This window comes from Vulpes lagopus, chromosome 1 (assembly GCF_018345385.1).
Source record: "Vulpes lagopus strain Blue_001 chromosome 1, ASM1834538v1, whole genome shotgun sequence".
NCBI lineage: Eukaryota > Metazoa > Chordata > Mammalia > Carnivora > Canidae > Vulpes > Vulpes lagopus.
Window position 1 is genome coordinate 90,412,311 of NC_054824.1, and position 14,696 is coordinate 90,427,006.

At 40.9% G+C, this 14,696-nt stretch overlaps 1 protein-coding gene across 2 annotated transcripts in view; it reads left to right on the plus strand.

Moving 5' to 3' along the window:
- GUCA1C (guanylate cyclase activator 1C) overlaps window positions 1-4,842 on the plus strand; it is a 34,463-nt gene extending 29,621 nt beyond the window's left edge. Inside the window, exons 4-5 of one of the 2 annotated variants that reach the window (XM_041727360.1) lie at window positions 2,955-2,962; window positions 4,614-4,689. In XM_041727360.1, coding sequence (XP_041583294.1) covers window positions 2,955-2,962; window positions 4,614-4,689 — 84 coding nt within the window. Of the gene's footprint in view, window positions 1-2,954; window positions 2,963-4,610 lie in introns of both variants that reach the window. The other variant, XM_041727350.1, reaches the window with a different exon arrangement.
- The last annotated feature ends 9,854 nt before the right edge of the window (window positions 4,843-14,696 follow it).

Here is a 14,696-nt window from a genome sequence, read left to right on the forward strand (position 1 = left end):
GAGTCACAGTGACTCAAACTGGGACGCAGAACTACCAGGAGATAGGAGGGAATCGAGTTTTTCTCATACAAAAGAAACTGCTGTTCTTAAAAACTCTGCTGTGAAATGCTGCCGAATGCCTCTAGTGCCACCTTGCTAATGACTACAAAACTGAGTTGTGTAGACTCTTCACTGGTGTCCGCCCTTGAAAGTCCCTTCATTCTCATCTCCTGAGACCCCACCTCCCTCGCCCCATCTCTGCTAATTTCCCAGCCCCTCTACCCTGTTTCACCAAATTCTAATTTAAAAGAATTAGGATTGCAAAAAAGAAGCCCTTTACACAGACTGGTTTCTTTTAAAACCAGGCTGACTTCTTGAGAGCAAAAATAATAATGTGGGCACTGCACAGCAAATTTTGGCTTTTTTTTTTTGAGATGAGGGGTTGAAGGTCCTTTTTTGTTCTGTTATGAAAGATACTGTAAGATGTTAGTGGGAAGAAATACAGGATCCAGGAATATCAACAAGATAAACAGCGAGATTGCAAAAACCAGGTTAAAGAAAATATTCATGGGGAGCTTCTATCGTCAGTGAAGCTGCTGAAATCGGGAGTGAGTGATGGAAGGGCACTGACCTTCAGGGTCTCCAGGAGGAGAGAATGTATCCACAAACACAACAAAGAAAACTAAGTAATGTAAATATAAATGATGAGTATATACCTATTTCAACCTATAAAAATAAAATTGTGTACTTTCTGAATTATGCCCTACAAATGATATAATGTATCTTTAAATATAAAACAAAATAATAAAAACTCAAACAATTGTTTTAGATCCTTCTTATTGAAAAATTTTATTTATTTATTTATTCACGAGAGACACAGAGAGAGGCAGAGACACAGGCAGGCTCCATGCAGGGAGCCTGATGCAGGACTCGATCCCAAGACCCCAGGATCATGACCTGAGCCCAAGGCAGATGCTCAACCACTGAGCCACCCAGGCGTCCCTGTTTTAGATCCTTCTGAGTCCTGTGATCTCCAACTCAGTCACCTCTTACTGGCTTTGGCTCTTTGCTGGTAGATTTTTTTTTTTTTTTTTTGAAGGGAGGCTTCTGGACGTGCATAGGCAATCCTTTCTCGACAGATTCAGAAACCATCCTTTTAATTTGTTTGGGCATAAATCAGGAAAATTAAAAGGGATTAGGAAGCAATGTTTAGGAACGTCAGATAAAGGAAAGCAATTTGTCAGCATGTTTTCTGAGCACCTGTCACATTCCAGCACCATCGTCCGCCGAGCTGTGTGGCGGAGGAAGTGGCCCTCTGTAGCTGGGCCTTAATCCATGTTTGATGAATAAATGAATGAACGCTAAGTGCTAGAGGGGAAAGAGGAAAATTTCAAAGTGAGGACTTTAAATAGAAATAGTAAATATTATAAGCTGCTATAGGTAGAAGTTGGCTCAATTTCAAAAAGAATTTTTTTAAATCATAAGTGGTTAGGAAACATGAAAAAACCGAATATGCAGAGTTCACATGTTTTGAGAAAAGTGAAAGAACAACAGTGAAGAGTTCCATCTTCTAAGTTGTTAGGGGAATAGAACTTAAAGGTTCTCATCACAAGAAAAAAAAAGTGTAAAGTGTAAGTATGTGAGGTGATGGATGTTTACACTTCATGTGAGCTGTTGCAATAAATACATGAATCAAATCACTGTGTCGTACACCATAAACTGACACAAGGTTATATGTCAATTCTATCTCAATTTTTTTAAACTTTTTTTTTTTTAAAGAAACTCCATTTTTTCTCTTTCCCACCCCAGTAGCTTGTGTTGCCTTCACCTGACATGGTGACTATACCCTCCCCGTGCTCAGACTTAGCTCCTTCCTCCAGCAGTGGTGGCGACAGGTGATCCAGCTGAGCGATCAGAACCCACTTCGGTTCCCCTGTCTACACTCTCGCTTCTCTGGCGGTCATGTGAAGCCCCTAGAAATTTGAAAGACTTCTGCATAGGGGGATTTAGCAGCTACGATTTCCTTTGCAAAGGACAAGATCGTCCTGTTGTTATTTATGGTCCCGTGACCCCTGCTCTGCACCCATCTGACCTTCCCCAGCTGCACACTTACTACTCCTCATTTTCAATTTTCTCTCCTTAACTTTGGTTCATCCCACAGTTATACTCTCCCTGTGAGACACAGGTGACTCCATTCCTACCCTTGGGTTCTGCAGACTCCTTTGGCATAAGGAAAACCTAAGGAACAAATTCTTAAAAATGTGCTTTCGAATTTGCAGTGCCACTGCAACTGAAAGGGAAGTATCTTTTTTTTTTTTAATTTCTTTTTTTTTAAGATTTTACTTATTTATTCATGAGAGACACAGAGAGAGAGGCAGAGACACAGGTAGACAGAGAAGCAGACTCCATGCAGGGAGCCTGATGTGGGACTCGATCCTGGGACCCCGGGGTCACACCCTGAGCCAAAGGCAGACTCAACCACTGAGCCACCAAGTGTCCCTGAAAGGGAGTATCTTATGAGAGTGGGATGATCCATGCTTATTTATATTTGAATCACTGTGGTGGTGTTTTGGATATTTGACTTTACCCACTAAAAAGTACAGGTACAGTGTAACTCCTGACTTCAGGTCCTGCAAACCCTCCGCCCCAGGGGCACATACTTAGTTACTGAATGCTCTTGATTTGTCTTTGGCTGGCCTTCTACCTGGGCACAAAGCCAATCTGGTAAAATCTCTTTGAGATCAGGAGCTACGTCTCTACCCCTCAACTCCAATGCACTCTTGTGCAGCTACCTCCCAGCAGACTCTAAGCCTAGGGTGGGTGGTGGTCCGCTGAGGCCAAAGAAAAGACTCGGAGACAGTGATCAAGACATAGGTGTTTTTTTTTTTTTTTTTTTAAGATTTTATTTATTCATTTGAGAGAGAGAGAGAGAGCATGAGTGAGGGGAGGGGCAGAGAGAGAAGGAGGAAAAACAGACTTCTGGGTGAGCAGGGTGCCTGATGCAGGGTAAGACATAGGTTTATGGGGGAAACTTACATACAGGGATCCAGGAGTGGCCACCTGGACAGAGCATCTGCTCTGGCATCTATGTGCAGCAAGTTGTCTATCATAGCAGTTCCACCTAGCAACTCTCGGTGGCCCTCCCCCTCCCTGCATGGACAGCACTTCCAAGGAAATCAAGCTCTGCCACCTGGACACTGATTTAAGGGAGATGCTCCAGGTTGGCCAGCCCCAGAGCCCCTGACCTTGAACACTGAACAACACATTCCACCACACAGTCTGCTTGATTGGACATCGAGGGAGGACGGGATCTTTACACTTCCAAGACTGATTAACAGGGGCATTTGGGGATGTTTGCACAAACTAGCTATCAGCATGTACCATAAAACTCATAATGACAATCCAAGTGAGTCAACAGTACCTCCCATCCCCCTAAATGTTGAAGAGTTGTCTTGTAGGGTGAGGACAGTGACAAAACATTGCAGCGAGAGCACATGAGTGTAAGGCGATGGTTTTATAGCACTGGACTGGCCAGCATGGGCCCAAGGCTTAAGTCAAGGTGATGAAATTAGGAATATAAAAGGAGAGGGGTGCCTCAGTGGCTCAATCAACTGAGCATCCAACTCTTGATCTCAGCTTAGGTCTTGATCTCAGGGTTGTGAGTTCAAGCCCTGCATTGGGCTCCATGATGGGCATGGACCTTACTTTAAAAAGGCATATCAGAAAATGGCTGGCCAATAATTATATGAGGAATGTTTAACCTTCCTAGGGAGTGCCCGGGTGGCCCAGTCTGTTAAGCAGCTAACTCTTGGTTTTGGCTCAGGTCATGATCTCAGGGTTCTGGGATGGAGCCCCCAGTCAGCCTCAGCACTCAGTGGGGAGTCTGCTCATCCCTCTCCCTCTGCCCCTCCCCCTGCTCATTGCTCTCTGTATATATTTCTCTCTCTCTCAAATAAATAAATAAAATCTTAAAAAAATGTTTAACCCTCCTCACAGCTTTGACACTCCCTGCAATTATTTCTTCAGGGAGAAGAACATTGAAAACAGCCTTGCATGCAGTCATTTCCTCCTCATCTTAGAAATCAGCAGTATTCATGCTTCTATCACTTGGTCGTTATCTTCAAGATTAAAGGTCAAATAGCCAGTATCATGTAGAGACATAAATGTGTATGTGAACACAGATGCATTGCTGATGTTCTCAACTTAAAAATAGATTGTATTCGGGGCACCTTGGTCTTTCAGTTGGTTAAGTGTCCGACTCTTGATTTCAGCTCAGGTCACAATCTCAGGGTTGTGAGATTGAGCGCCGCATTGGGCTCCATGCTGGGCGTGGAGTCTGCTCGAGATTCTCTCCCTCCCTCTTCCTCTGTCCCTCCCCCAACTCCACTTGCATTCTCTCTCTGTCTCTCTCTCTCCCAAAAAAAGAAAAAATTGTATTTGTCATCTACATTTTCATTGGCAACCCTACCACTGAATGCTTTTCTGTATAAGGATATTCAGAGAACTTAGAATCTGGTTGAGGTGAAAGGATGTCTGAAAAATATCAATAGAAGTACAAAGGAATATATTGTATACCCCAGGGATTGGTATGAACAAAGCCTCTTGTTAATTTTTCACTTATTATTTTCTAGGAGAATTGACTTTAGAAGAATTTATCAATGGCACGGAAAAAGATCAGGATCTTCTGGACATTGTTTCCAAGAGCTTTGACTTTTCCAATGTACTAAAAGTAATCTACAATGGGAAACAGCCAGACACAGAAGGGAGGCTTCCTTCAAACCATGTGAGAAGACTGATCTAGGGAAGGTGGAAATGAAGGTGCCGTGAGAATGCCTTTCCCGACTTTCAGTGGATGCGAAGAAATGAAAATCTCCCACGTACATGCTGTTGATTTCAGGTTTTTGTTATAATTGGTATCGGCTTGGGAAGACATCACCTAAGTCCAGTAGAGACTTCCATAAAGATCGTAGACAAAAGAATCGTTGCTTTTCTGTCTATACATTAGTGATCTCTCTGGATTAGAACATGATGATTAAACTGGGGGATTGTCTCCATATACGTTCAAAATAGAGCTCACATGTATATTTCTGTGCACACCTAAGTTAATCTGCATCTTGAAATAGCCCTGGATTATCTGGGCAGTGTCTCCATACTTTGACATTCTTCTTAAACATGCATTTGGAAAATGTGTTTCCTGCCTCTTGGCTCCTGTTGTATCTGCGTATTATAAAGGACCGAGTTCTGGTCTATAGAGAAACTTTTTTCTGTCCTTTTTTTTCTTATTCCTTACCCTGAATCCTGCCTTGAATCAGTAATAGTGTTCTGCTCCAAAAGGAAAGGTCTTAAGCTATGTAGTAAAAGAGAAAATTTCAGGCCAGGCAATGAGAACGTTTCCGCTGATTTGTTATAAATCTGGGTCCAGTTGTGCATGAAAATGCGATGCATCATCTGTAATTATTATGCCAGTTGGGGGTTTGATCAGAACAGCAGACAGCCAGGCTATGCAACAACAAGCACTTGACATTTTAAACAGTCTTGACATTATAGCTCTGACATTTCATTTTTTATATCCTTTCCAAAAAATGAAATGATGAATGAGATTTCTTGATGGGTTAGAACTTTTTAAGTTTTGGGTTCTATATCGCAGGCCCGTTAGTACATCTGTCAACGCAAGGCTTTCTCATGGAAACACAGTGGTGGCTGAAGAGCAGATGTGAACTATCTTTTTGTTAAGACCTTCCTAATTATGCTTTCATATTCAAATTTGGGTGGAAAACACACAACTGAAACTACAAAGACAGACGTGGCTGGCCCTGTCTCCTCATGGTTACAGATGTGGATAAAGTGTTGATAGAGGCATAGATGAGTCATCCATGGCAGTAGGAATGAAGCATAAATGGAGGTAGAGAAGTTTAGATGAAGACATAGATGAAGGTAGTATAGATGGACGTAGAAATATTCTGTGGTTTTCCAAACGATTTTGAGGAGATTCCAAAGAGGTACACAATATATGTTGACATAAAAGTGTTGCCGATAAAGTAAGAAAAATCATGGCAGCCATAATAAGTTCTACCCATTGGACTCTGAGCTACCTAGCAGTAGAAGGGAAAAGGGAAACATTACAGTCCTGCCCCAACAGCCCGATCCTGGCAGTGGCAGTTCATTTCATCCCTCCTCCCCCTACACACAAACATTCCTCTGAGGCACCCAGTGTCCTTTCCAAAGAAAAGTAAGGCCCAGCAGCCCCTTCTGAACTTCTATGTTCTAATAACTCTAACCTTTTCCCTTTGTTCTTCTAGCCTCAGAGGGTAGCTGCTTCCAGGAATTTCTGTGTTGCTTCGTCAGTGTCCTCTCTTTGCTTTTCCAGTCCTCCAGTATCTTTCTCACTAATACCTTATATTGATGCTGTTAAAATAATCAGTGTGGTTTCTCTTTCTCCGACTGGATCCCGACTGATTCTGTACCTTGACGGACTGAAGGGTCAGTCCTCATCCAGGTGAGTAACCCACCCCTCCTTTCCTTGCATGCCCTGATCCTTGCTCCAGAACTGAGCTGAGTGGGCTTGTTGACTCCTAATGGCCCAGTGGAGTGGCTGTTATCCATCCTCACTTGATGTCTGGCAGCTGAGACTCTGGAGAAGTAAGACCCCTTCCCAGAGTTACTGTCTGGTAGTGTCCCTCCAGCACCCCTATGGGCTGAGCTTAACAGGGAAACAACCAGCAAAGGAGCAATGTACTAAGTAGGACACCAGCCTAGCATCAAATTGTGAAATAACAGGAGGATGAAGTTGGAGCCAAGCATATATAGTCTAATTATCAACACATTTGGGATAGGCCAAGTAGACACCTTAGGATCATTTCACCACCCAGAGTTTCCATCAGAGCACCCAAGCTCTGCTCTACCCCAGGCCCCACCTTGCACTTTACGCTTTGAACCCTGTAGATCTCATCTGACTTCCCCAGGCTCCAGTCACCCTATTGTCTCTTTATCTGGATCCTGCTCCACCCATCACCCACTTTGGAATCATGAATGATTTGTCTAGTGTACCCAGGTTAGGTTTTGTTTTTGTGTTTTAGATGCTGCCTCTTGGGTTTGTTTCATGCACTTGACCTGATATCTCTCAAGTTGACCTCACAGCTTGTGGTGGAGAGAAGAGAGTGGTACCCCCCCCTTCCCTTGTCAGAGAATAGCTTCAGGGATGCCTGGGTGGCTCAGTGGTTGAGCGTCTGCCTTTGGCTCAGGTCATGATCCTGTGACCCTGGGATCAAGTCCCACATCGGGCTCCCTGCTGGAGACTGCTTCTCCCTCTGCCTGTGTTTCTGCCTCTCTGTGTGTCTCTCTGTGTGTCTTTTTTACTTATTAAGTAAAAAATATTTATTTATTCTAAATAAATAGAATCTTAAAAAAAAAAAAAAAAGGAATAGCTTCATCTGTAAGAAGGGCAGGGAGGCCCACATACACATCTCTGTTAGCTTCTTGGGTAAAAGGATTAGTAGGTACTGAGAATGTGAAGATACTAGTTGCCTGTCATAAGAAAACAGATCATAAAATAGTATCTACTTCATAGTTTTGCTGAGGATGGTCCAAGAAGGCAAAAAGTCTGAAATTCAGGTTAAAAAAAATTTAGATTAATTCATGTTAGGGTGAGATAGGAAAAAAAAAAAAAAAAGAGTCCAGGAAAACAGAACTACACCCTTTCCTTCAAGTCTCTCTCTCTCTCATAGATAAATAAATTTTAAAAAATAAAGAGAGAGAGAGAGAGAGAGAGAGAGAGAGAGAGAGAACGTGGGAGGGCCAGAGGGAGAGGGAGAGAATCTAGAGCAGACTCCTCTGAGTGTGGAGCCCAACTTGAGACTGATCTCATGACGCTGAGATCATGACCAGAACCAAAATAAAGAGTTAGAGGCTTAACCAACTGAGCCATCCAGGTGCCCCCTCAAGTCTCCATTTCTTAAGGTCAATCTCCCCAAGGTCATGTTCCTTCTCCATGTTTTCCTCTGCAGGTTTGCATCATGAACCTGGTCCAGTAAATAGTCCTGATCTACATACAAAGCCATGTTACTTGAATGAACTGGGTATTTTAAAATAAATTTCTTCCCCCTTCAGATGCTAAGCTTTAAGTAGAGCCTACTGGCCAGTGACTTTTTTTTTTTTTTTGCAGGTTTTTAAAAAAATTTATTTAAACATAATTCCTAATGATTTTACAGTAAAATTTCAAGTAAGGAATTTTATGACAAATGTGTGAAGAACTTCAACAACCTTAGGTTAATGTCTAGACTATCACTCCCACTTACCCAAAGGGCAGTTGATCCAATGAGAATTGTAACCATCTAATGAGAACCAACATCTTCCACCACATTTTTCTCTTTGTTTTTATAATGCCTTGATGCTCTGAAGGAAAGACACTATTTTAAAAAGAGATAAGGATGGAAGGTATTCAAAGATTTCATCATCTTAATCTTATAAAGATGATCCCCTCCCCCAAAAAGATTAGAGTCCTATTACATCTCTCTGTGGATTTGAAGATGCACCAGGAAGATGGCCTGCTTCTTTGGTCTAAATCTTGAGAAAGAAAGGAAGAAAAAGAGGAAAAGAGATGAGTGGCAGCTGGTCCAAGATAAGAACAAGCTCTAATATGACTTCTCTTCTTTCTCTTCACATTAGTGGCTTGTGAGTAGCTGCTCCTTCAATTAAGCCTTGACTCTTTCTGGCAGAGACACAGAACATTCCACCTAGAGAAACACCTGCTGATACAGAACTGGGTTTAGATCACAAGTCTAGGCCATGGGGGCAGGAGAATGGTTTAAGTGGGGCAAATAGCTCCTTTATTTTTCTTTCCCAAATGTGTTGGCACAAACTTAATGGAGAATTAAATGAGAAAGATAGTTTGTTTAAAATTAAATATGTGGCCGAGAGGCAAAACGAAGAGACCTAAAGGAAGGGTTAACGCATTAAAGAAACAAGCTGAGTTCTGGAGGCAACCTACCTGCTCCACCTCCCCCCACCCCCCATTTATATTAGAATAACCTTTAAATGTGAAAATGAAATACAGAAAAGTCCTGACATTTGAAACCAAACTAGGGTCTTATGCTTGCTAAAGAATCTAAATCATTAAAAGTGTGTGGACAGGGAATAGCTTTTTTAATACTTAGAGTTTGTTTCTGGGGCCAGCAGTAGGTGAGCAAAATTGGACATTCAAATAAAAGCCAGAAATACCAAGTTTTATCAGTAGGGTGACTGACAACATTGGGAAAGATATTTAGGTAGGCAGCATTTCTTGATGGAGACAGTACTGGAGTGAGACCACGTGCGGATTCCTGGGGCCTCCAACAAGCCATTTGCCCCTCTGGGTCTTGGCCTCCTCTGCTCTCCAGAGAGGGGACAAATCTCTGAGGTCCCTCCCACCTCCATTTTTTTATGAGTCCATGAAACCTTCATAATGCAGGGAATGACACCTCAGTACCTCAAAAAGATTATTAATTATTTAGAAGCAACATTTATGGAACAAATCGTTTGTATTTGGTACAAATTTTTTACTCATGGCCAATGAGTAGAGTAGTATAGAGATTGCGCTCTATAGGCTTTATGTTGTTTCCCGTTGTTACTTTTTATCCCTACCCCTGAATGGTTCTTCTTCATGTATAGAACCATAGACTAGTGATAGACTTCCTACCTAGAAGGACCAGAAAGTCTTTTTTCAGAATAAAAAAAGTTTTATCCCTAATATCCTTGGTGATTCTGCATGGTCAGGTATGAAAACCACAGCCATTCACATGTCTTCTATGAGAGAAACTTCTCTATGGTCATCCTGAAAAGGCCAATGTCCAGCCATACTCTTCCTTCTTGCATTGATCTTTTGAGTTCCTTAGAGCCATGGAGTCCTGCATACTTCATTTATAAGACATAGCAAAAAGGTGACAGACTTGCATGCATGCTCGCTAATTTAAATCCTGCCTCCATCACTCACTTGCTGTACTATGCTTGATAAAACATTTGCTCCCAATAAGTCTTGAGTGTCCACATGAAGTGACATGAAATAACAAATGTAAGCACCTAGCACAGTGCCTGGCATGTTACATCCTTAGTACACAGCTTGCTCCTTTCACCTTGTGCATTTTTAGAAGTTTAGCTACATGGAGCTAAACTTACTTCTTAGGGACCGGTTTCCATTCTGACCTAGAGGGAGGCTACATTCTTGTCCCAGACGCTTCAATATCTTGCTTCTCAAATCACGTTTATTTGGCCCTTCTAATGAGGTCTGAGAAAACAATTATCTATAAACTGTTATCTCAGAATGGGTAAAATCCTTAAAGTGCCCACAGGGAATGGACCCTCAAACTGTCAGTGCTACAGACTTTAAGATTTTCCTCATGCTGTTAACATGACAATGAGCCCTCATCCATTCATTTTCAGGCAAAAATCTTAGACTGCACGCTTGGTCTCTGCTCCGGCACATATGGTCACTGTTTTTGCTCAGAAACATTATATTTCTATAACATTTACACTTCTAATGAGCATCATAAGAAATATAAAAAACTATACTATAGTATGGAGCATATAAAAACTAATAACTCATTGATATAATTTAGATATTATGATCATCATTTAATATGTATTATTTAGAACAATATATATGAGATTATTAAGTAAAAAATATATCCGGAACTCAACTTCTTTCTTTACCGAACTATCATCCCCCCATCCTCCCCCATGCTACCAGCCTGCTCTCGCCGTCATTGTCACGCACCTGGATTATTATAGCAATCTCCTAAGTAGTCTCCCTGCTTCCAAGCTTGTCCCTCCACAATCTGTTCTCAGTAGAGCAGCTAGAGGGATCCAACTAATTCACAAGGGCAGATCACATCATTCCAAACCGCCAATGGGAATGGCCTTCAGATCCTTACCTCATCTGCCCCTCTCCTCTCCCCTCCGTTTTCTCATCTCATGGCTGCTACTTTTCCCTCATTCACACCATTTCAGCCATAATGGCCACTTGTCTCTTTCTAAAACACACCAGCCACTAGCCTCCACAGGGACTTCTTTCTTGCCGTTCTATCTGCCTGGGATGCTTTGCCCCAGATGTCAACATGGCTGTTTCTCTCACCTCCTTCAAGCTGTTGCTCAATTGGCATCTTCTCAGTGAGGTCTTCCCAGCACCTATTTAACATTTCAAATGTCCCTTCCCTCAACCCCAACACACCCTAAAGCCTCTTTTCTGCTTGGATTTATCCCATGGTACTATCACCTTCTAATCTGCTCTGTTATTGCTTATTTTGTTTATTCATTGACTCTCCCCATTAGAACACAAATCTCACAAGGCAGAGGTTTTTGGCTGCTTGGTTTATGAACCTACACTTAAGACAGAGCCTGGCACACAGCCAGCACTCAACAACTATTTCCTGAATGAAGAGAGGAACTACAAAGCTTGCCAATGATTATGTATCTCAATAGTGATGAAGCCAACGAAGCCTTACTTAGGCTCTTTGCAGTCTTTCCCCTAGTCCATGTGTCCCTTCATTGTGTCATAAAGGTCATAATGAGAAATTATTTTTTTTAATTAACCTTTGTATTAGTTTCCATGGGAACTCATATAACCCAACTGATGCTGCCATTTAAAAAAATGCTTTTGAAATTGGCTTTTAAGCAGTTTCTTGATCACACAAGAAAATCATTATGTTATCATATTATCATCACAGCTAGCTGATGGCTTTGTTTTGTGTTTTGTCCATTTTTTTAACCTAAGTGGTATTTGCTTATCTATACTCTGGTTATCTGACTTGACTACAAAAGATTTCTGGCTCTTTTTGGAATTCAAAATATATCCTCAAAGAGTAGGATGATATGCCATCACTGAGAACAAAATGGTTCTCAAAATGTGAATAGATCTTTAAGTATTTAAAGATCTAAACAAAACAAAAAACATCTAAACTATTAGATCAAAATTTAAAGGCAAATAATAAGTTGAATTTATTTGTACAGTGTGACAAAGGTCTAAAAGGTAAAAGTTCAGAAGAATTTATAAGACTCCAAAGATGGGGGAGTTACCTGCATAGAAAATTTGCAAAGGTGCAAGTAAAACTGAGTACTAATTAACAAACACCATAAAGAGTTTTCAAAGTCACAGCTAATAGGAAAAACGAAGCTCATTGCAAATTAAAACAAAACTTAGAAATAATTCCACATATCAAATTTAAATTTTCTTTTAAATCTCAATCATAAGATGGTAATAGTAGGGGAAGCAGGATAACAGATACAAGAGAATTCTTTTATTTTTGTAACTTTTCTGTGCATTTAAAATTAGTTCATAAAGTTAAAAAAAAAAAGAATGGATATTCTGTTGTATTTCATTGCTCTGTCTATCCCTGCATTGGTTCCATACTCCTTTAATTACTATAGTGTTACAGTAGTCTTGATATCTGATATCTGCCTTCTTTGCAATTGTCTCAGCTTTTCTTTTTTTTTTTTTTAAGATTTTATTTATTTATTCATGAGAGACACACACAGAGAGGCAGAGACACAGACAGAGGGAGAAGTAGGCTCCCTGCGGAGAGCCTGATGCAGGACTTGATCCCAGGACCCTGGAGTCACCGCCCGAGCCGAAGGCAGATGTTCAACCACTGAGTCACTCGGGAGCCCGTCTCCCCTATTCTTGACCCTCGGCTTCCCCATACAAAATGTAACAACAGCTTGTCAATTTCTGCAAAACCACTGCTGGGATTTTCCATTGGAATTCCAATGAATTTATAGGTCAGTTTGGGGAGAATTAACCGTGCAAGGTAGGAGCTATACCAACAACATATTGTGCATATATCTTCCTCTGTTAATGCTCCCTGAGCTCCTCTCCCAGGTCTTTATATCAGGTAAAGCTGGGCCTGATCAGAGCTTGGGTCCCTTCAGACTTACTGCCTTGTCTGATGAGTGTACAGCCTATTTTTTCACTTGGAGTATTCCCTTCTGATAAAATTTTAATCTGGAAAATAAAGCCTGTCTTCCTGTCTTCTAAACCAAGTCCCAGTTTAGCAGGCATATGTATCATGGTTTAGAGTAAATTGATGACTCTGCTTATACCAGTTTAGGAGTAGAGGATGTGGATTAATTCCAATGTAGTAGTCAAGAGCAGAAACCTAGCTCATTATTCTGTATGTTGGTAAATGGAACACCAATAAAAAATAAATTTATTATAAAAAACAAAAACAAAAAAAAATAAAAATGCCAAGTGGTAACCACTTTACAAAAAAAAAAAAAAAAGAAAGAAAGAAAGAAACCTAGCTCAAAATAGCTGAAGTTGCAAAGGGAATCTACTCTTCACATAAACATGCAGGCAGCTAAATGTAGGGCTCAGAGGATGTAATCAGCTCCTGGACCTCTTATCTCTGCTTGTCTCTGTACATTCCCTATACATTCCTGAGGCTGGGATAGATGGCCACTAATGAATCTGACTTAAATTATTCTTACAGTTCTCATTCCAGAGGAAGAGAGGCTCTCTCTTTCTCTCCTTCACTGTCTCCCTCCCTCCCCCCTTAGAACCCATATAGCAAATCTGAGGGAAGAATGACTTTCCTGCTTGGGTCATTTCCTGCATCAATCACTGGGGACAAAGCAGATGGAGGACTTGAAGAGCCCTTTCTGAACTGGTATATATTGAAGGGCAGGCTGTGTGGGGATGGGGGAGGGACCATCAACAGCCTCATCTGAATCCTAAAATAGGTTCCCTACAATGTGATTGCTGGATTGTATGATATTCTATTTTTAATTTTTTGAGGAACCTCTGTACTGTCTTCCACAGTGACTGCACCAGTTTGCATTCCCACCAACAGTGCATGAGGGTTCCCTCTTCTCCACATTCTTTTCAATACTTGTTTCTTGATTTTTTTTAGTCATTCTGATAGGTATAAGGTGATATCTCATTGTGGTTTTGTTTTGCATTTCCCTGATGATGAGCAATGTTGAGCATCTTTTCATGTGTCTGTTGACTGGGTATTTACCCAAAGGATATGAAAACACTAATTTGAAGGGATATATGCACTTCTATATTTACTGCAGCATTATTTACGATAGCCAAATTATAGAAGCATCCCAAGTGTCCGTCGATAGGTGAATGGATAAAGAAGACGTGGTATGTGTATATATATTATATACATAATATAATTATAATTAATAATAATATATAATATAATTATATATAATATATAAACACACAATGGAATCTTATTCAGCTATAAAAAAGGATGAAATCTTTCCATTTACAATAACATGGATGGGTCTAGAGAGTATAACGCTAAGCAAAATAAACCAGAGAAAGACAAATACCATGTGATTTCACTCACATGTGGAATTTAAGAAACAAAATAAATGAACAAAGTAGAAAAAGAGAGAGAGGGACAAAGCAAGCAACAGACTCTTAACTATAGAGAACAAACAGATGGTTACCACAGGAGAGGTGAGTGGGGGGATGGATGAAATAGGTGATAAGGATTAAGGAGGGCACTTGTGATGAGCACAAGGTGTTGTATGGGAGTGTTGAATTACTCACTAAATTGTGCACCTGAAACTAATATTACACTGTATGTTAACTGTTCTGGAATTTTTTTTAAAAAAATGAATGGGTTCCCTTCAGCAGAGAGGTCTGTTTCAGAAGGGAAGAGAAGCTGGGTAGAGGAGAATCGCATATGTCACTGAAGTTTCTAAAGTACTGGACCTTACTCACTACACACCTA